This window comes from Bombyx mandarina, chromosome 23, assembly GCF_030267445.1.
Source record: "Bombyx mandarina strain Sakado chromosome 23, ASM3026744v2".
Lineage (NCBI taxonomy): Eukaryota > Metazoa > Arthropoda > Insecta > Lepidoptera > Bombycidae > Bombyx > Bombyx mandarina.
In genome coordinates this window covers 11,054,653-11,077,170 of record NC_143229.1, presented here as the reverse complement: position 1 = coordinate 11,077,170, position 22,518 = coordinate 11,054,653, and the positions used below count along the sequence as shown (strand labels likewise).

General features: G+C 37.9%; 2 protein-coding genes and 2 long non-coding RNA genes across 5 annotated transcripts in view; 3 read left to right on the top strand and 1 right to left on the bottom strand.

The window, feature by feature from the left end:
* LOC149500181 (uncharacterized) overlaps positions 1-22,518 on the bottom strand; it is a 574,180-nt gene that overhangs the window by 316,356 nt on the left and 235,306 nt on the right. The window lies entirely within an intron of this gene.
* LOC149500183 (uncharacterized) lies at positions 685-2,417 on the top strand. The gene is made up of 2 exons (XR_016325159.1): positions 685-836; positions 2,049-2,417. It is a non-coding gene; the product is annotated as an uncharacterized LOC149500183 (long non-coding RNA).
* On the top strand, positions 7,547-10,836 carry Gtpx (phospholipid hydroperoxide glutathione peroxidase Gtpx). Its single transcript, XM_028182546.2, has 4 exons — positions 7,547-7,962; positions 8,263-8,465; positions 8,976-9,139; positions 10,112-10,836. The coding sequence occupies exons 1-4, from the start codon at positions 7,874-7,876 to the stop codon at positions 10,253-10,255; spliced, it is 600 nt and encodes a 199-aa protein (XP_028038347.2). The 5' UTR covers positions 7,547-7,873; the 3' UTR covers positions 10,256-10,836.
* LBR (lamin B receptor) lies at positions 14,454-22,302 on the top strand. 2 transcript variants are annotated; one of them, XM_089737367.1, is made up of 4 exons: positions 14,454-16,468; positions 16,545-17,859; positions 18,087-18,507; positions 20,669-22,302. In XM_089737367.1, exons 2-4 carry the CDS (start codon positions 16,546-16,548, stop codon positions 20,953-20,955), a joined length of 2,022 nt encoding a protein of 673 aa, XP_089593493.1. In that variant the 5' UTR covers positions 14,454-16,468; position 16,545; the 3' UTR covers positions 20,956-22,302. The 2 variants fall into 2 exon arrangements, with proteins under 2 accessions (XP_089593493.1, XP_089593492.1); XM_089737366.1 differs by having other exon boundaries at positions 14,455-17,859.

Genomic DNA, 22,518 nt, shown 5'->3' with positions numbered 1-22,518 from the left:
CTTTTGGTTTTCGAATGACTATAGGAAAATTTTATATTAATAAAATCCAGAAATTTTCGAAGCAGATCATCAAGTTGATTCTGGTTACCACAATGGTTTCTGAATATGTGTCTGAATAAAAAAATAATGCGGTACACATTAAACGAATCTCTTCATCAGTGCATTTTCCCGGGATGATCCCACATTTACACGAAATAAATATGTCACTTATGTATTCCAAACTGTAGAAAAATAAAGAAAAAGACAATAAAGTCTCTCTTTGGCTCCGTTTCCGTAGGATAAAAATATACTGTGTCCTATTCCAGAACCTAGATAAACTGTAGACAGTTTCATGAAAATCTGTACAGTTTCAGCCATACATTGATTCAGTCACCATTCTTTGAATAATGGGTTCAAAAACAAAAAACACACTAATACAATTATTATTACACAATTACAAATTATTTGTATTATTATTATTATTGAGATCGTCCACCCATCTAAGCAATAAAAATAAAAAAATCCTTTAAGTTTATTCAAAATTATTTTAGTTAAATTATTTTATTTATTAATTTTCGCCTAAATAATAAATATTCTGGCGAAATATTTCTTAAGCAGGCAACATAAATGATTCTGCTTCAAGTAAGCCAATGGACTTTGTATCCGGCTAATAAATAAATTAAAAAAAAAAAAAAAAAATGCTTCAAGTAATATTACCATCTTTATCCAACTAACGATACGCCGCGTAACTAGTGAACTAGAGTAAGAGAGATGGATATATGTTTAATTTAAAATGTTTATTAGTTTCAAAGCTACATCGTCGTCGCATAAAGCGGCTACACTTTTGGGTACGCAAGGTACAGGTGAATGAAGTTAGCCCCTCAAAAAAATTTTTTTTTCCTATTTTATACTTATTTTCTATTAATTCGTTTGTTCATCATTTGTTCATGATTGTTCACTGTTAATAATTGTTTGTTCTGCAGTTATTTATTTTAAAAAAATATTTAAAAATATACCTACAAGTTAGCCCCTCTAATGCAATTTTTAATATTTTTTCATCCTTAATGACTCGTAAATATTCATTTTCGATTGTTCTTATATAAAACACGTTTGTTCTCTTTCGAAATTACTCGTTTTTTGTTTAATTTACTATTTTTATTAGTTGAATAAATGTATGCAAAATATGTGTACTGCGCATGCGTCAACTATAATGCCTAAACTTTCTACGCGGTTTTAATCGTGAAAAAAAAACAAACATAAATCCTGAAGGAGCAATTAATTGGTATACAGTTTAATTAAAAAAATTAAAAATAAATAAATGAAATAATGTGCATTGGCGTTAAGTTAGACCAAATACATTTTTTCCATCCTCTTACCTATCGTATTAAAATGTTATTTTACTAATGTTAGGAATATAATTTCGACTGTTTAAAAAAGTTATTATAATGTATACCTATATTATCTCTTGAAAGATAAATAATGAACATATTTACTTATTTGTTTATATTACCTATGTGAACTCCCTATCTTTTTTATATCTTCATAATGATAAGTAGGAGGATGGAAAAAATGTATTTGGTATAGCTTAACGCCAATGCACATTATTTCATTTATTTTTTAATTTTTTTAATTAAACTGTATACCAATTAATTGCTCCTTCAGGATTTATATTTGTTTTTTTTTTCACGATTAAAACCGCGTATAAAGTTTAGGCATTATAGTTGACGCATGCGCAGTACACATATTTTGCATACATTTATTCAACTAATAAAAATAGTAAATTAAACAAAAAACGAGCAATTTCGAAAGAGAACAAACGTGTTTTATATAAGAACAATCGAAAATGAATATTTACGAGTCATTAAGGATGAAAAAATATTAAAAATTGCATTAGAGGGGCTAACTTGTAGGTATATTTTTAAATATTTTTTTTAAATAAATAACTGCAGAACAAACAATTATTAACAGTGAACAATCATGAACAAAAGATGAACAAACGAATTAATAGAAAATAAGTATAAAATAGGAAAAAAAAATTTTTTGAGGGGCTAACTTCATTCACCTGCAAGGTACTGAGGTTTGCTCCTCTAGTTATTAAAGATGGGTTAATACCGATATTTGTCAATATTAGCTAATACAAATATATTCGTTATGTAATATTATAATACCTTAACTAATACGTGAATATCCTGATATCTTAATATACTTCGATAAAACGGGTAAACGAGTTAAACCTAATACGGTATTCGTGAAATAAGTTAATAATCTTAAATAATACACATAAATTCGTTATTAATAATATAAACAGTATATTGTATCTAGGAATTTGACTTCATACTAAATATTTTACAAGTAATATTATGTACATTAAAATGAACATTATTATTAAATCAGAATTTGGTCAACATTGTACATTAATATAAACAACAAGTTAGTAATATTATTTATTTCTTATTGGTGCATAAAAACATCAGCTTTTTTACTTTTTCTACCGAAAGACTGGTACGTCGCTCAGAAATGAGTATTCCAGATTTCGGAAAAATCCTCTGACACGTAACTGAGGTGGCTAGTAGGTACACAACAAGCGTGCCGCGGAGTCTCGAGCTCCCGCGGCCGCTAAAATTAGCAAAGCCGCGAACGCGTCGCGCCCCCGCCCTCAGACTCCCGTTGCGCCTCCAGCCCGTGCCACTCCGTCGCCGCGTCCGGTAGCACAAAATAAAACCCAGACCCCTCCCCCGGTAATTCTCCAAGAGAAGGCAGCTTGGGATCGAGTTTCCCTGGCCCTTAAGGCCAAAAATATCAACTTCACGAATGCCCGTAACCTCGCGAACGGCATTCAAATTAAGGTTCGAACACCCGACGACCATAGGGCCCTCTCTTCTTACCTCCGTAAGGAGCGTATAAGTTTCCACACGTATACGCTCCAGGAGGAGCGCGAACTCCGTGCCGTCATACGTGGCATCCCTAAAGAGTTGGATGCCGAACTAGTCAAGGCCGGCCTTCTCGAACAAGGCCTACCGGTTAACTCCGTACACCGCATGCACACAGGTCGCGGAAGGGAGCCATATAACATGGTTCTCGTCGCCCTCCAGCCTACCCCCGAGGGTAAGCAAATATTCAACATCCGAACGGTCTGTAGCCTTTCCGGAATCGCCGTCGAAACCCCACACAAGAAAGGCACACCTACCCAGTGCCATAGCTGCCAATTATACGGGCATTCTTCCCGTAACTGTCACGCGCGCCCCCGATGCGTCAAGTGTTTAGGAGATCACGCCACGGCCCTCTGCACTCGCGATCAAAAAACCGCGACGGAACCGCCTAGCTGCGTCCTGTGTCGTACACAGGGTCACCCCGCAAATTACCGCGGATGCCCCCGAGCCCCGAAAATAAATCGCCGCGTCGCCCGCCAAAACCGCCTCCGAGCTTCCGGCCCAGACATCAAAGCCTCGGCACCTTCTGTGTCGCAGGCTAAGCCAGCGTTCGTTCCGGCGCCGGTGCCCAGTGTCTCGGCTTGGGCGAAACCGCTGCCGTACACGAACACGGTTACAACTCCCTCCTCCGCGATTCGTCCCGCCCCCGCAACTCGTCCTTCTCCCGCGACTTGCCCTCCAACCGCGTCCGACAATCTCGCTTTAGCGATCGACTTCTTTCAGTCGATCAACTTTGAGCGCGTTAACGCTTTGGGCGACGCCATTCGCGCTGCCTCCACTGCAGAACACTTTATCGCCGTTGTGCAAGAATACGCCGACGTATACGCGTCATTAAATACGTACGTCCTCCCCTCACTCCGCCGGTAATCAATGGCGTATATAAGTAGAATAAAGCCCCTATCCGTAACGATAGGATTTTTTAACGCTTACGGTCTCGCAAATCAACGTGATCAGGTTTCTGACTTTTTGCGTGACCATCAAATTGATATCTTTTTAGTGCAGGAGACCCTACTTAAGCCCGCGCGCCGTGACCCTAAAATCGCGAACTATAACATGGTCAGGAACGACAGGCTCTCTGCTCGTGGTGGTGGTACCGTCATTTACTGTAGAAGAGCCCTGCATTGCGTCCCGCTCGATCCTCCCGCGCTCGCTAATATCGAAGCATCAGTGTGCCGAATCTCACTGACGGGACACGCGCCGATCGTTATCGCGTCCGTTTATCTTCCACCGGATAAGATCGTTGTAAGCAGTGATATCGAGGCGTTGCTCGGCATGGGGAGCTCTGTCATTCTGGCGGGCGACCTAAATTGTAAACACATCAGGTGGAACTCACACACCACAACCCCGAATGGCAGGCGGCTTGACGCGTTAGTCGATGATCTCGCCTTCGATATCGTCGCTCCGCTAACACCGACTCACTACCCGCTAAATATCGCGCATCGCCCGGATATACTCGACATAGCGTTATTAAAAAACGTAACTCTGAGCTTACACTCGATCGAAGTAGTTTCAGAGTTAGATTCAGACCACCGTCCCGTCGTTATGAAGCTCGGTCGCGCTCCCGACTCCGTTCCCGTCACGAGGACTATGGTGGATTGGCACACGCTGGGCATCAGCCTGGCTGAATCTGATCCACCATCCCTCCCGTTTAACCCGGACTCTACCCCGTCTCCTCAGGATACCGCTGAAGCCATAGACATCTTAACGTCACACATCACCTCAACATTAGATAGATCATCGAAACAAGTTGTAGCGGAGGACTTCCTTCACCGCTTCAAATTGTCCGATGATATTAGGGAACTCCTTACAGCTAAGAACGCCTCGATACGCGCCTACGACAGGTATCCTACCGCGGAAAATCGTATTCGAATGCGTGCCCTACAACGCGACGTAAAGTCTCGCATCGCCGAAGTCCGAGATGCCAGATGGTCTGATTTCTTAGAAGGACTCGCGCCCTCCCAAAGGTCTTACTACCGCTTAGCTCGTACTCTCAAATCGGATACGGTAGTAACTATGCCCCCCCTCGTAGGCCCCTCAGGCCGACTCGCGGCGTTTGATGATGACGAAAAAGCAGAGTTGCTGGCCGATACATTGCAAACCCAGTGCACGCCCAGCACTCAATCCGTGGACCCTGTTCATGTAGAATTAGTAGACAGTGAGGTAGAACGCAGAGTCTCCTTGCCACCCTCGGATGCGTTACCACCCGTCACCCCGATGGAAGTTAAAGACTTGATCAAAGACCTACGTCCTCGCAAGGCTCCCGGTTCCGACGGTATATCCAACCGCGTTATTAAACTTCTACCCGTCCAACTCATCGTGATGTTGGCATCTATTTTCAATGCCGCTATGGCGAACTGTATCTTTCCCGCGGTGTGGAAAGAAGCGGACGTTATCGGCATACATAAACCCGGTAAACCAAAAAATCATCCGACGAGCTACCGCCCGATTAGCCTCCTCATGTCTCTAGGCAAACTGTATGAGCGTCTGCTCTACAAACGCCTCAGAGACTTCGTCTCATCCAAGGGCATTCTCATCGATGAACAGTTCGGATTCCGTACAAATCACTCATGCGTTCAACAGGTGCACCGCCTCACGGAGCACATTCTTGTGGGGCTTAATCGACCAAAACCGTTATACACGGGAGCTCTCTTCTTCGACGTCGCAAAAGCGTTCGACAAAGTCTGGCACAACGGTTTGATTTTCAAACTATTCAACATGGGTGTGCCGGATAGTCTCGTGCTCATCATACGGGACTTCTTGTCGAACCGCTCTTTTCGATATCGAGTCGAGGGAACCCGCTCCTCCCCACGACCTCTCACAGCTGGAGTCCCGCAAGGCTCTGTCCTTTCACCCCTCCTATTTAGCTTATTCGTTAACGATATTCCCCGGTCGCCGCCGACCCATTTAGCTTTATTCGCCGACGACACGACTGTTTACTATTCCAGTAGAAACAAGTCCCTAATCGCGAAGAAGCTTCAGAGCGCAGCCCTAGCCCTAGGACAGTGGTTCCGAAAATGGCGCATAGACATCAACCCAGCGAAAAGTACTGCGGTGCTATTTCAGAGGGGAAGCTCCACACGGATTTCCTCCCGTATTAGGAGGAGGAATCTCACACCCCCGATTACTCTCTTTAGTCAATCCATACCCTGGGCCAGGAAGGTCAAGTACCTGGGCGTTACCCTGGATGCATCGATGACATTCCGCCCGCATATAAAATCAGTCCGTGACCGTGCCGCGTTTATTCTCGGTAGGCTCTACCCCATGATCTGTAAGCGGAGTAAAATGTCCCTTCGGAACAAGGTGACACTTTACAAAACTTGCATAAGGCCCGTCATGACTTACGCGAGTGTGGTGTTCGCTCACGCGGCCCGCACACACATAGACACCCTTCAATCTCTACAATCCCGCTTTTGCAGGTTAGCCGTCGGAGCTCCGTGGTTCGTGAGGAACTATGACCTACACGACGACCTGGGCCTTGAATCTATACAGAAATACATGAAGTCAGCGTCGGAACGGTACTTCGATAAGGCTATGCGTCATGATAATCGCCTTATCGTAGCCGCCGCTGACTACTCCCCGAATCCTGATCATGCAGGAGCCAGTTACCGTCGACGCCCTAGACACGTCCTTACGGATCAATCAGATCCAATAACCTTTGCACTAGACGCCTTCAGCTCTAGGAGCAGGCTTAGGGACCTCGGTAACCGTACTCGTCGAACTCGACAAAGAGTTCGCCGTGCAACCTAACCCATGAATCAGCTCGCTGAGTTTCTCGCCGGATCTTCTCAGCGGGTCGCGGTTCCGATCCGGTAGTAGATTCATTCGCGAAGCAGCTACTCTTGAGCTGTTAGGTCTCCTTCGGAGGCGCTCGGGCTGGTATCAACAGATTCATTAAGGCCCTATAAAAGTATAGCCCATGTGTCCGATAGCGCTAGTAGTTCCGATGAGCAGCTCGAAACTGAAGACCTTATTGATTTATTTGAGAACTAAATGTTTTCGTGTGTTCCCCATTGCGGGAGCAATTGTTGCAGGATGGCCGAATGTAACGGACGTGACGTCAGCTGTCATGCCCTGCCGCCAAGCCATGTTAACACGCCCCCTTCCGCCACCGCCACCGCCGCCGCCGCCAGCCAAAGCCAACGAAGGGGGGATAGTGTTAATAAAACAAGCCATGCCAGCCATTTCTACCTGCTTTCTGCATTCTCGCACAAATAAAAGAACTTGTCGTTACGCTGCTGGTTTTTATTGTCACATCATTTGCAACAATTGTGAAATTTTGCCGCCCTCTAAAAGTACCTCCCGGGCGGGTCACCTGATTGCTGTTCTAATACTTATTACTCATGAAACTAGACATTCATATTCGCAAAATGCAATATCAGAAAAGCCGAAACTCACTTTTTCTGGATCACAACATTTAGTGCACATAACTATTGCTAATAGACAATGAAATATTAATTCATTATTTAAGTTTAGTGTTCGAGTATCTTGCTCGAGATTTTTTCAGTTTTGGAATACTATGACTTGAATACATTATTAGGTATCCACAAAGACTCGAATCGACCCAGCTTTGCACATCACTTGCATAGTATTAATAATTATTAGTCTCAAGTTTCATTGTACTCTATGCCGGTCACCGTTCTCGTCGAACCCGTCGCTTGCGACGAAGGGCTCGACGAGTAAATTAACTCTCAGACACAGCCCACTGAGTTTCTCGCCGGATCTTCTCAGTGGGTCGCGTTTCCGATCCGGTGGTAGATTCTGCGAAGCACGACTCTTGCTAGGGTTCGTGTTAGCAACATCGTCAGGTTTGAGCCCCGTGAGCTCACCTACTAAAGTTAGGGTTACGCTGACATAGCCTCTCAAGGCTCTCAGCTTAGGTAGGAAAAAAAAAAAAAAAAAGTACTCTATGCTAGCAACAGTATCATCTATGCTACTTAGCCAATCCTGCCTTTTGAATTAAAAACATGACAATCAGTTTTAGAGTGATAGCCAAGCTTGTTACGCCTATCATCGGCAACGTAATTTGTTTATCGCGAGCGCAATTAAGTACAGTGTAAGTGGAAATTTATAAATTCTATCAACTATATTATTTACTCTACTTATAATCACATTAAGCACATTGTGCGGATTTATGCATTACGCAATATATTTGAAATGTAGTAACCCTTAGCGAAAACTTTTGTTCTAAAAGCTATCACTAATTTGAAAAAGAATTGAACCGGCTACTAACAAGAATTCAAATATTAATTAATTATATATCAAATATTACATTGTGTTTAATACCAATAAAAATTTAGACAAAAGTAATTAATATTTTAAGTTTATTAATTAATAGTGACGTTACTTTTTCTAGAAGAATGACATCGAATCCGGATTATAAAGCTGCGACATCCATTCACGAATTTACAGTCAAAAACATTAAAGGTGAAGACGTGAAGCTGGATGTCTACAAAGGCCATGTTTGTATCATTGTGAATGTTGCTTCTCAGTGCGGCCTTACTGCGAACAATTACAAACAATTGAATGAGCTCTATGAACAATACGGAGAGAGCAAAGGTACGTTTTCGACTTTTTTTCAAATTTGTTTCTGTATCATACTGGATTGCTGGTTTGACTAGTCCAAAGATTGCACAATATTATTATTATTAACAGTAGCCTAAAATCATTTTAAATTGCCTTGTAAAAAATCCTTTTAAAATTATCAAGATTTTTTTAATACCACTGATCATACTTGTCTTCAAAGAAAAACTATGATCCACCTGACCTTGGGTGGTTGCCATCACCCATGAACATGCCAGATGTACAGCTAAGATAGCCGAAATTTCTTAATACCCGAAAGTTCTTAAAATCTTGTTTGAAGAAAGACTGGAAACATCACAGGTAAGAACTTGGGAAATACCACAAGTGGTGTGATCATAAAAAGATGACAAGATCTATTTAAAAAAATCACTGTCTATGGAATATAAAATACAAATACAAGAAACCAGACTCTTTATGTAAACCCAAAAGCTATAATATACATCTAAATACAATTATTAACAAAAAAATTAATTTTCATGGTTAAAGGTCTCCGCATTCTGGCTTTCCCTTGTAATCAGTTTGCTGGTCAAGAGCCTGGCAATCCAGAAGAGATAGTTTGCTTTGCCTCTGAGCGTAAAGTCAAATTTGATTTGTTTGAGAAAGTTGATGTCAATGGAGACAATGCCAGTCCCCTGTGGAAGTATTTGAAGGTGTGTAAACAACTAAAATACATAATGTACTTAATATATAATGCATAACATAACTTTAATACACAATGTATGTACTAAACTAATTATGTACTGAGGAAAGGGCTCACTTTATCTTATAAATATAAATAGTGATAAAAAAAAACCATGTGGTAAATTATTAGCCTTCAATTACAGCTTTGCTCATGTTAATGAACAAAAAAAACCCTTCAGTATATTACTTTCTTATGGGATGGAAAGTATACTACATATTATCTACTTTGTCCTGTTCCAATATGTATGCAAAATTTCATAATTGACAGTTTTGTAGTTGTAACAAACAAACTTATTGTACATTCTCTTTGTAATAAACAAAAAACTTTTTTTATATTATACAACCTACTACATAATTAATATCATGGGGAGTGAATAATGTTTTAAAAAATACATATTTAAAAATGAACCAATGATAAAAATGAATATATCCCCAATAATTATGCAGCCTACTGTGTGTATCATACAGATAATTTAAAAACAGTAATGTCCATAGAGCGTTGAAACCTCTAAATAATAACATGATAAGTACTATACTTAGTTAATACTTAACAGAATTTATTATCATTATTAGACAGTTATCAGAATTGATAAAATATTCATACAGAAACATGTCCACCTGTATTGATTTTCCTAGCCTTGAGTTTAATTATATCTATGACTAGTCAATCAGTACTGTGATAATCAATACTTCCATTTCAAAAGAAATGTGTTATTTATTAAGTTACTGACAGCAACTGTTGAAAATGTCGAAGAAAGAATATGTTTAACATCAATGCCTTCATTAAGTTTTTTTTTCTTTTGTATTTAATGTTAACAGTAAAAATCTTAGGATATTTTTCTTTGAAATGTAGGTTTTTAGGTTTCATTCAAATTCACACAGAACATGCATGTATAAAATTATACAAATTGGACATTGCATTATATAAATTTCTATTTCAGCATAAGCAAGGAGGCACCCTTGGTAGCTTCATCAAGTGGAACTTTACCAAGTTCATCATAAACAAGGATGGAGTTCCTGTTGAACGCCACGGCCCCAATACTGACCCGTTGGATTTGGTCAAATCACTTGAAAAATATTGGTGAAAAATACTAGCACAGACTAAAGGAAAATAGATATCCTTTTATTAAAAAAAGTTTTGTTATTGGTTTTATGGCAAATTGTAATCTCAAAACAAAATCAGTGTGAGTATCATTAAAAGGATATTTATGAAATAATGTTATGTAATTTTTGTATAAATGTAGACACATTCCTGGTGTAGCCAGATTTTTTGCAATCTTAAAATGGCGCAATTTTAACTGTATAATGTTTACAAGCATATAAAGTGCACTGCATTTAAATATTCTTCTTGTTTTTATATCACCTGTTTTTCTGAATACATAAATACAGAGCAACTTCTATAGAAATCATAAATATAGATTTTAAAGGAAAAGTCTGTTATATTATTTGTTTAACATATGTTTAATTATATGTTAAGCAAATAATATGCACTTTTTATTAGTATATTTTTAAGTACAATATTTTAAGTTTATGAAATAAAAATAAAGAGATGATATGTGATGTGTTAATGGCATCTTAACATTTTTTCAGGAAAAGATCACTGAGAAATTGTTATTATTTCATAAGTTTGTTAAAAATAAAATATCCTTATTCTTAATGTTTCAAATTCATCCCTATTATTTGTGGCGAAAGCCATCATAGAAACCAAATATTTAACTGATGCCAGACACTTTGTAACGACATTTTCAAGATAAGCTTGGATTTTGACAACACTCAGACTCTTCTCCACAGTCTCCACAGATAATACTGGTTAACCGTTAGACGTTCTACGTCTTTAATTTACATTCTGATCTATGTATCTATTCGTATTAATCCATCTTGTAACGTGAACAGCAGATCTTGAAATGTGGTCAAACTCATTCGTAAATTACCTACTAAAAACTTTTTTGGATATCTTTGTAGATTAACGAAATGTATGAAGTCGTCGTGGCCTAAGGGATAAAATGTCCGGTGCATTCGTGTTGAAGCGATGCACCGGGGTTCGAATAACGCCGGCGGGTACCTACCAATTTTTCTAATGAAATTGGTACTACTCAATAAAAGTTCACGATTGACTTCCACGGTGAAGGAATAACATCATGTAATCAAAATCAAACCCGCAAAATTATAATGTGCGTAATTACTGGTGGTAAGACCTCTTGTGAGTCCGCACGGGTAGGTATTGCCAGGTACCCTGCCTATTTCTGCCGTGAACTTATATCTCAAGGTGGGTGGCGCATTTACGTTGTAGATGTCTATGGGCTCCAGTAACCACTGAACACCTGGTGGGCTGCGAGCTCGTCCACCCATCAAAGCAATAAAAAATGTATGTTTTGTTTTACCGTAGGATCAATTAAAATTGGATGTGCCCAATATAGGCGGTGACGGCGTTGACTACCGATCGTCTGCGCGAGCAAACATCGGTGTCGGAGTCAATCATATGAGTAAAATGTGGCGGCTTCCGAACACTAGTGGCTGTCGCTCATGGTTACATGGTTACAAACGTGGCAGTAGCTGTAGTCAGCGGCTCGTTTGCGCTGAGCCTTAACACAATGAATTAATGAATCTTACGATACAGGGTGCAAGCCGAAATCTGTAGATAGTTCTATCAGAATAACGACGATTCGACGAAAAAATAGTTTCCAAGTAAATAGTTTCGCAATAAAGATTACATAAACTTAACGAACAAACTATTCTTCTGTGGGGGCTGCCAGTACTCTGTAGGAGGACGCAACGACCGAGACGATATTGTCAAACTACATATAGTAACCGGCAAACTTCTTGAGCAAATGACCTTGACTGCGCAGAACCGAATTTTAGATCACTTTGGTGGTGAGAGTGAGGCGCGACGGCAGGGGAAATCGTATCGAGCGCGTTATTGGTAGATCAGTCGAACCTTGCGTCCCGCACCGCGCCCTCGTTCCGCTTGCTCCCAAAAGTACGCTTGCGTACAGTGAAAAGTCTATCGTTATTAATCGTTAAGTTATTTGTTATAATTGTTTGTTGACTTTGTTGCCATTGCTATTTGTTGAGTGTTTGTTGATTTTTTATAAAAAATACACTATGCCGCGACAAACTGGTGTAGTATTCAAAAGAAAGGGTAGAAAAATTGTGTACGACGTATATTGCTTCATTATAAAACAGGGGAAGAATTATATGGGAAAAAGTAAAACAGACTTCGGAAGCAACAAAAACATTCGTGAGTACTGTTAGGTGCATTATTAACGAAGCTAAAGGCTCTGGCTTGCTCGCCGTGCTTCGGACTCCGGGTAAGAAAAGATCAGGGAAGGAGAAAGTTACCGGAATGGATAGTTTCGTTCAATCTGTAATAAAAAGATGTAATCATAATAACTACATAACAAGCAGCGAAACTCCGTACCGTAGAAAGGCTTCGAAAAATTTAAAGAAGATATAAACTTTAATGGCTCGGTATGAAGTTTACGACGAATTATGAAAGAGCTAGGCTTCAGATGGAAAAAAACAGTAAATAATCGGAAGCTGATAATTGAAAAAAGTTACATTCGATTACTACGAATCCAATATCTTCAAAAAAATAATTAATTATAGACAAAAAAGTAGACCGAACCGACCGAGTTGTAAACTACACCGATGATCCCTATGTCGACTCATCACGAAGATAGCAACTCGGGTGATAAAAACAGTGATGATGATGGTCAAGATTATGATAACGAAAAAAAAATTTACAAATACCAAGTTCGCTTCAACTGAACCAAGACCTGGCAACAGCTCTAGTTTTGACTTAATAGAAGGAATATCTATTTTACCCCAAGATTAAATTATTACAATTATTAACCTATATTTTTTTTTGATGTTCTCATAAATATATAAATAAATACATATGTTGATTTTAATAATTTAATTGCATTATGACGCAGAGTAAATAATGTTTTTGCACGTGAGTGTACCATGCGCAAACTTACCCCCACTACGTCAACAAATGCTCAAGAAGTTTGCCGGCTATTATACAATCTTGTTAGAAGATATTAAGACCTAAGGAAGAAACTGTAATGATATAAAAGACAGCTACCAACATTTATTGACCTAAACAAAATCGAGCACACACATCTAAGCCTCTACTTACTGATTAGCGGACCACTCCGATATTTTATTTAAACTAGAGGTCCCGCAGTAGTCGAAATTCGACTATAATTAATTGAAATTGTAAGTTTGTATACTATTATGATTGTAATTTATACTTCTATAATCACAAATTTCGCCAAGGCTACACTATAAAAAAATATTAATAAAGACAAACAATATTTAATCTATTTTCAATTTGACCACAGACGTCAAGAACAAAAGTTTGACAATAAATAGTATGCATGCGTGTGTGCGTCAAATACATGGTATGTACATGTAATGTTTTCTTCATTGATTTAATGTATCTTTTATGCATTATTTTTAAAAAAAAATTAGCATTGTACACTTCTTTTCTATAAGTATGGAAAATTTCATACTCCTCCGTCCGCGCAATTTTCGTAAAAAGGGATACAAAGTTTTTGCTTCACGTATTAATATATACCTAGTCAGGTCATAAATTCTGTCACATGTTTAATGTAAAATAATTGAAACAAGTTTATTCATTATGTAACCATTCATATACCAAAATGAATTTAACAAAACATAGATTCTTATGACACTAAAGTTTATTCAAAATGACCTCCGTGATTTTGAATACAGGCCTTCAATCTGCATGGCCAGTTGTCTATCGCAGCACGAACGAGGTCCATGTCAATATCGGCGGCTGCCTTAATCAAGGATGTCTTGAGTGACTCCAAATTGGGATGAGGCTTTGAGCACGCCTTTTCCTCCAAGTGTTGCCATATCTTGTAATCTAACGGATTCAAATCTGGACTGGAGGAGGGCCAGTCTTCGTGCCGGATGAAGTCGATTTCACGCGCCGCCAGTCAGTCTTGTGTGCTCTTCGCTCTATGAGCTGGCGCCGAATTTTGTTGGAATACCCAGTGCCTGTTATTGAACATGGTATGAGAAACAGGTTCCACAAGGTTCGTCAGGACTGTATTTTGATACACAACTGTATTCGTTTTTACACCTTTCTCACAAAAATGTACCTCTGTTAAGCCCCAATAAGAAACTCCCAACCATACCATGAGCGAGGATGGAAAATGACCTCGTTGGACACGCGGAATAAGGTTGCTCGCTTCTTCACTACTGTGTGCGTACGCCTTATCATTTTGTTTGTTGTAGCTCTCTTCTACGGTAAAAATTTTTTCATCCGAAAAAAGAATTTCCCGATATTTTTTTCCCGCGTACCGCTTCAACAAAGCGCGGCATCTCTTCAGTGTCAGGTCCATTACACGAGCATTCAAACGAAGTCTCGTTTTTCTTCGATATGCCCGAAGCCCTAAGTCTTCATTTAACACCCTTTTCACCGTGGTTCTGCTTAACCCCATCTGAAGGGCCAACAGTTTCTGCTTACGTTTGGGATTTCTTTGAATTCGCGCCTTCACAGCTTTTATCACTGCTGGAGTCCTAACAGACCGAGGGCGACCACTTCTTGACCTGTCATCTACACTAGAGTCTTCATTGTATCGTTTGATGGTACGATAAACGAATCTTTTGGTTATATTCAAATTTTTCAGTATATTAAATATTTGAATTGGCGCGTAACCGCAACGATGCAACGCAATAACTGCAACACGGTCTTCTTTAAGCGTCCACTCCATATTTAAAAATGAGTAAAATTCTAAAAGTATACATTTTTATTTTCATGAACAATTCGAAATTCGAATTCAATAAACTTTTTTGTGGCCAGCATTCTAAAAGAAAAGTTTTTACTGTGTGACAATACTTATGACCTGACTAGTTAGATACTTCTTTTTTTATTGCTCAAGATAAACACGACATCATGGTCAACATGGATGTGACTAATAGATACCATATAGACCACTACCCACTACATCATAAAATGTTTGTAATAGCGGCAATCGCATTTGGAACGCATGACAGTAGCGATTTGAAATTGAAGCTGAATTATTATCGACTTTCCTGTTCATTAGAAAATAGTAATGAAATGTAATTTTAATGACATTGAGATGCTGCCATAACGGCAAAGTAATATTAGAGGTAATTTAACAATCGTTGTGTTAGTAGTATAATAATTAAAATTAGTAATTTTATTATATTAATAGTACATTGTGAACCAAGGGAGAAAATGTCCTACTTTTTTCCCGCGGTGCACATGCTATTGTTTCTCCTACCAGGCCGAAAGTTTGTGGAGTACCGTGCCGGGGTCCAGGGGCGAAGCCCTGGCAGGGGTAGGGGGCGGAGCCCCCCCCCCCTTACTCTTAAAAAACAATTTAACTGTTTTTTAATTTTTAAGTAAACTATTTACTACTATTTGAATAAGAACTGTCTGATGAACTCATCTTTATTTAATACTTCACTATTAAATATTCTTGCCTTTTGTTTATTTCACTTTTACACTAAACACAATATTGCAAATAACCCGAGCACAACAATGGCGGAGAATTTTAAGTGCGTGAGAGCAGACGTAGACACTAACGCGCATGCGCACTTGTACCCAGGGAGGAAAAGTTACACTTTCTTCCCTGTACAGCGGGAGGAAAACCGAACTTTCGGCGTAGGTAGGAGAAAAAATAATATTATAAATCTGTATAGAGCGTCGTGGCGAGATGCAATCAAAACGCTCTGCCTTAGTAGGTAATTAGAGTCAAGTGTGTGTTCTATTTCCCGATGTTGTATATATCATAGGCTTGTAAGTTTCATGGATTTTAAAATAACCTAATTCTATCGAAATTACTAACATTTTAAGGTATACTTCTCTACTACCTACCTAGTACCTACTCATGAAATAAGAAGCTCCGGCCGGATATTATGAAAGTGATTGACAAGAGAACGGAACTACCAACATGACCATCAAAATGAAAACGATCTGTCTCTTTCGTTCAACTTAAAAAAAAAGAAACAAAACATTTCAAAAAGATCAACAGAAAAATTGAGCCAATCACACAACATTATTTGAATTTCATTCTATCTTGTTGATGCGTGGCTTCGTTACTTCGTTAGTGTTTCTGTATTTGTATCCGAGAGACGGTTTGTTGTTGTCTGGTGTCAATATTGTGTTAGTTTTGATAATATTTTTGTGATTAATTTTGAACAAATGAATTAAAATTTCATAATTAAAATCTAGAGACAGTTAGCATCAGTTTTTTTTAGTAATTAATCGATGGTCAAGGAATTCATAGCGACGGCGGGTAACGAATATATTCGTTGCGTGTGGTTCTGATGTTAATTTTAGAACAAATTAGTGATACTCGGTTAATATTACAGTATGTCTACTCGTAGTGGTAGAATTAGATTGAGTGTTCGGGAGACAAGTCCGGTGCAGACAAGGAAAAGAGTTTCGCCGTCTCGTTCTCCCGCCAGAAGTCGAAAAAACTCCCCTCGAGCAAGGAAGGTATCTCCTGCGCATCCTGCTAAAAAATCGCCCAACCAAAGAACTCCAACAAGAAAGTCGCCTAGCCGAAAAACCCCAACCAATTTTTCTGCTCGCAAATCTCCTGCTCGTGCTCCTAAAGAGGTAAAGCCTACAGCTGAGGTAGCACCAGAAGTGGTTCGGCAATCACCTTCAAAACGCCCAGCTTTAAAATCCAATTTGTCTGTTAAACTAGAAGATTTGACTGCCAATTTTGAAAGCCTACGCAATGCTCGTAACAGACGAATCGATTATACGTTGAGAGATGTTACATCGACTAATAGCCAGATTATAATAGAAAGTGTGAATGGAGTAGAATCTAAAAATTATCACAATCTTAGAAACAGAAGGTCTGTTGAAGAATTACCCCCACGTAGATCGAGTAGACTTCGGGATTTTATTGACAGATTTGAACATGATACTGCTGATGGTATACACAGTATGGGCAGACATAGTGTGAGTAAATCAGTTAGTAAGAGCAAATCAGTTGACACATTCTCAGATGAGGAACGTTCAGAGGATGAGAGTAAATCAAGGCCAATTACAAGGAAGCTGGCTACACCAATCAGAAGCAGTGTTAGCACTTTGAAACAAATATCAAGCAAATGGGAATTTGGTGGGAGATTGGGCTCAGCTATTTTAATTTTCCTCATACCAATCACAGTGTTTGCTATACTTATTTCATGTAGCAATAAATGCTCTACCAGCATAGATGTAGCCAAACTTAAAGCTTTCACACCATGGTTCAGTTATAATGCTCTCGCCCTCATCATTGCGCAGATTCTTGTACAGTCAGTGTTTTTAGCTGTGCCTGTAATGGGAAAGATAGCTGATGGTATGGATGGTACTGATAGAAAATATTGTTTTAATGCATTTTCTGCCTCATTATTTACTGTAAATGCAGTATTTTTATTTGATTACTTGAAACTAATAAACAAGAATATCCTCATAAATGAATTTACACAATTTTCTATGATTTCTTATTTTTTTGCCATTTTTTTGAGTATTATTTTGTATCTCAAAAGCAAAGGACTGCAGGAGAAAGAGTTGAATGCATATGGTAAAACTGGCTATATATTGTATGATTTTTTCATGGGTTGTGAAATTTATCCTCACATCAAGGGATTGAATATGAAAATTTTGATCTCCAGAATCTCTAATATCACATCTGTGAGTATACATACCATTTTTATAATTTAGTGCTATTTATTTTCATAGTACCTAATATGCTCTGTTTGTGCTCAAGTGTATTCTACTATTAAACAATTGAAGTTCCAATATCATTAAGTACATGCTGAGGAAAATACCACAATATAATCAAACAACCTTGGAAGTTACATTTATGAATGTTAACCAATTATGTTATGTAATGTTATAAAAACCTGTTTCTCTTTCAGTTGATTTTAACATTGATTATATTCTCACGTGGCCTTCAACTTCAACTGGAAAAAAACGATACGCTAACCTTAGAAAACTACAAAGAGATCCTGAACAAATTGCATTTTCAACCGACAATTCTGATTTTTTCATTGATGCAAATCATATACGTACTGAGTTTTATTTTGCGAGAATATAAAATAACTAGTACTTTCTATTGGCAGTCAGAAGGGCTGGGTTACCTTCAGATTGTCTCTAGTGCTCTCTATCCCTATTATTTTACCTCAATATCTAAATATGTAGCGGATAATAATGTAATGTTATCAACTAATGCTTTAATCTTCGCTTGTCTCTTATTCACATTGGGATTCTTTGTAATGCTGGTTAGTAACAACATTAAACATGAATTCAGGACAAACCCTCTTCAACCCAGCTTGGCAAGTAAGTCGCTTAAAAATATGTTTCTAATACTATATTCACATTAGTATCATTTCTAATAACTTTGCTATTTAATTTTAATGCTAATTACAAATAGGAAATAGTAGACAGTCCATCAATTTCACTATGTGCTAACTATGTAACTATGATATGAGGCTGTCAGCACAAAAGTGGCCTATCCTACATTTTTTCATATTTGTGGTTCTACTATATTTCAATTTATCTAAAACAATATATTTTGATGCAAAAACGGCCTATCCCCAGTTTCGTCCATAGATAACAGATGGCTTTGTCAACATTATTTTTGCGCGTTTTGTTTTTGCCTATGAGGCAGTGTAAAAGTAAATTCAGACCTCATTGTCTCCATACTTACTATAGTATGCTCAGGTAAGCTTATGCCACTTTTGCGCTGACGGCTTCTCATGTGCTATAGAATAGTTGGCTACTATGTGAAAATCGTAAATCACGTAGATTGAATTCTTATGATATATTTGTTTATTTGCTCTTTGCTGGTGGTAAAATGAGTTGTTACCTCATACAGGAGTATTGGTCCTGCCTACTTACTTCTGTTACAGCTATGTACATTATTCCAATCGAGTCTGACCTCAATTTACCTCTGGTCCCTTTAAAACTAGGCGGCTCTTTAGTTAATTTCCCCGTTAGTCATTTAGTTTCATAAATGCGAAATAGGTTTAGCAAAAGTCTTTTAAAATTAGAATTTGATGAACTCTACTTCATATTGATAAGACGTCCGGTGCATTCGTATCTAGCGATGCACCGGTGTTGGAATCCCGCAGGCGGGTACCAATTTTTCTAATGAAATACGTACTTAACAAATGTTCACGATTGACTTCCACGGTGAAGGAATAACATCGTGTAATAAAAATCAAACCCGCAAAATTATAAGTTGCGTAATTACTGGTGGTAGGACCTCTTGTGAGTCCGCACGGGTAGGTACCACCGCCCCGCCTATTTCTGCCGTGAAGCAGTAATGCGTTTCGGTTTGAAGGGTGGGGCAGCCATTGTACCTAACTATACTGAGACCTTAGAACTTATATTTCAAGGTGTGTGGTACATTTACGCTGTAGATGTCTATGGGCTCCAGTAACCACTTAACACCAGGTGGGCTGTGAGCTCGTCCACACATCTAAGCAATAAAAAATTAAAAAATATTTTAGACGTGTGGACGTCTGTTCTAATTCAAAAATATGGTTTAGAAACCATAAAAGACACGGCTTAATGGCAAGTCGAGCTAAAAATGACATTTAAGTCTTCTATCGTAATGTAAATAAGCCAAAAATAATTGCATTATTATCAGTGTGTAATCCGCGTAAGAATCTTCAATTTAATCGGACGTGTTTTACTAGATGCTAAATTGCTTTTAAAGGTTCCGTCGATGGGCATCTGTTCAAGCCTTTCAACAGCTTTTTAAACATCACTATTTCCTCAAGAGACACCATTAATTTAATTATAATTTGAATGTTCTCGATTTACATCTGAAAACACTATAAATAGTTATATTAACATAACAAGTGAACTCTCGGCTAGCAGTAGGAACTGAATTAATATACGCTTAGCATTATCCAAGGCTTTACATTACTTAACTGTTTGTTCTAGGGCGAACACACATCTTTAATTCACACATCGAATCAAATAGGTTGTCTGCCTCGTATAATCTTTATCTATGTGGTTTAATTACGAGTTTTTAGTATTAGTAGATGTTTTTATCGAAGAAATCAGAATGCTTTTTTTTAAAACTCAAACATAACGTCAATAAACTGTTTTTTAAGAAAATCTCAAGTTAAATCAAAATTATCATTTACTAGCTGACCCGGCAGACTTCGTAGTGCCTCAATCGATAAATAAAATACATAAACTTTTGGGGGACACATTAAAGGAAAAACAAAATTGTTATTTTTATTTATTTAATTCCGAGCATTTTGACATTTATCTAAAACTTTTAAACCTTCCCTGGACTTTCACAATTAATTCAAGACCAAAATTAGCCCAATCGGTCCAGCCGTTCTCGAGTTTTAGCGAGACTAACGAACAGCAATTCATTTTTATCTATATATAGATTATGTGTTTGATTCCCGTTATATTGAATTTAGTTTAAGCGTTATCAAGTATATTGTGAAAAATTAAAATCGTCGTTTTTTTTCAGATGTAGATTCAATGCCGACTTTCCACGGTAAGAAACTTCTCGTGTCCAACATGTGGGGATTCCTGCGTCACCCGAACTACACGGGCGATATTTTGATTCATATAGCTTTATCGTTGCCCGGGCTTCTTTCTGGACGGTACATTGCCTCCGCCCCAGCCTTTTTAACTATTTTAATATTGTTGCATCGCTCCTGGCGAGATCATGACAGATGTAAGAGACGTTACGGTGCCGCATGGCAAAGATATTGCAACCGTGTGCCTTCGGTTGTCATACCAAAAATACTGTAATTTTTTAAGCCACAGATGGGTGACGACCGTTCGCTTAGGTTTTACTTTTTTTTTCTTAAGCCCTACATACATCAATAAGTAATGGCCACCGAACTTGAGGCATGGGATCGGAGTCTAAATTTTTTAGTATAACGACTGGCTCGCCCTTCAAACCGGAACGCATTGCTGTTTACGGTAGGAGTAGGAATAGGCGGGATAGTGGTACCTGCCTGTGGGAGCTCACAAGACAACCCACCGTTTGAAATATATATAATAGTTTTGTAACGGCGGTTTCCCAAGGTACATGATGTTGCAGATCGTCGCACATTGGGGCTTTACGAATAAAATTACTAAAGACAAAAAGATAAACGAAAAAAAAGTATCCCTATAATACACCTCTTGAAGCTACGACGGTCTTTGATACGCTTCTGTCCGCAACATCATTCGCCATGGGAAACCGCCTCTTTTCAAAAGTAAATAAAGATTTAGTTATATACTCATGTAAGTGTCATTCACAAGTATTAAAATTTTACTTAATACTGTTAATAATAGTAGTATGTTTTCTGGCCTATTGTTCTTATTTTTAGTATAAAATAAATATAGATAAAAAGCAAAAAAAAAACAAGATAGACGTAAAAATTAGAGTAATGATTTATTATCCTGTTGATCCTGATCAGGATAGCAGGCCAAGGTAATAACTTATTGTGTAATCATCGGTTAACGATACAATGCAAATTTTAAATTAATGGTACTTTTTGCTAAAGGTAAAAAGTATTTTAGTATCTATCTAGTGTAATGGACACCATCAAAACTAACTTAAAGAGCTATTATTTTGACAAAATGAATAATTATAATACATGAATGGTTTTAAATAAAGTTAAATTCTATTTTAGAAAATTTTATGATAGATAATGTTATTTTTGTAAATAAGATTACATATTTTTATACTAACGTCTTTAATATAAATGCAATTTGATGTAATAAATCTCTAATTGAATCACGTAAATTGGTATTTACCAAAAACCCTTCTTAGGGTTCAAGTGCCAAAAGTTAACTTTCTCATTTAACCTTTCTCAAATACAATGAGTGAATTTTAAGTATGAGCGTTAAATTAGTATTAATTTGTATTCAATTAAACCACCGAAAATGTATTTTAAAAATATAGGCAGTATTTTTTTTTATGAATTGTCAATCTTGTAATTTTAAAACTTTTCTGCGACATTTTATTTTTATTACAATTTGAAATATAGATTTATAGGGTAGATAATTAAAACATCTTATATAATAGTACATTTTACTATTACAACAGAGGCAATAAAATTTTGAAAGAAATGTATCTCAAGTTTGAATAAATATAGCTCATTCACATTTATATACTTTTCATTTTATCATGCCAATTTAATGATTTGTCTTTTGAAACGAGGAGAGCATTATTGCCTATTGTATTTTTTTCCCTACCTAAGCCTAGCCTTGAGAGGCTATGCCAACATAACCGAGCGAGTAGGTGAGCTCACGGGGCTCAAACCTGACGACGTTGCTAACATTGATCGTAGCAAGAGCAGTGCTTTGCGGAATCTACCAACG

What these genes read in the sequence shown, in the direction of transcription:
- Gtpx (XM_028182546.2), top strand. Translation starts at nt 7,874, where the DNA reads ATGACAATCAGTTTTAGAGTGATAGCCAAGCTTGTTACGCCTATCATC. An exon ending in CGAGCGCAATTAAGTACAGT is followed by an intron (nt 7,963 to 8,262) that starts GTAAGTGGAAAT and finishes TACTTTTTCTAG; the next exon opens with AAGAATGACATCGAATCCGG. An exon ending in CCCTGTGGAAGTATTTGAAG is followed by an intron (nt 9,140 to 10,111) that starts GTGTGTAAACAA and finishes TTTCTATTTCAG; the next exon opens with CATAAGCAAGGAGGCACCCT.
- LBR (XM_089737367.1), top strand. Translation starts at nt 16,546, where the DNA reads ATGTCTACTCGTAGTGGTAGAATTAGATTGAGTGTTCGGGAGACAAGT. An exon ending in GAATCTCTAATATCACATCT is followed by an intron (nt 17,860 to 18,086) that starts GTGAGTATACAT and finishes TTTCTCTTTCAG; the next exon opens with TTGATTTTAACATTGATTAT. An exon ending in TCTTCAACCCAGCTTGGCAA is followed by an intron (nt 18,508 to 20,668) that starts GTAAGTCGCTTA and finishes GTTTTTTTTCAG; the next exon opens with ATGTAGATTCAATGCCGACT.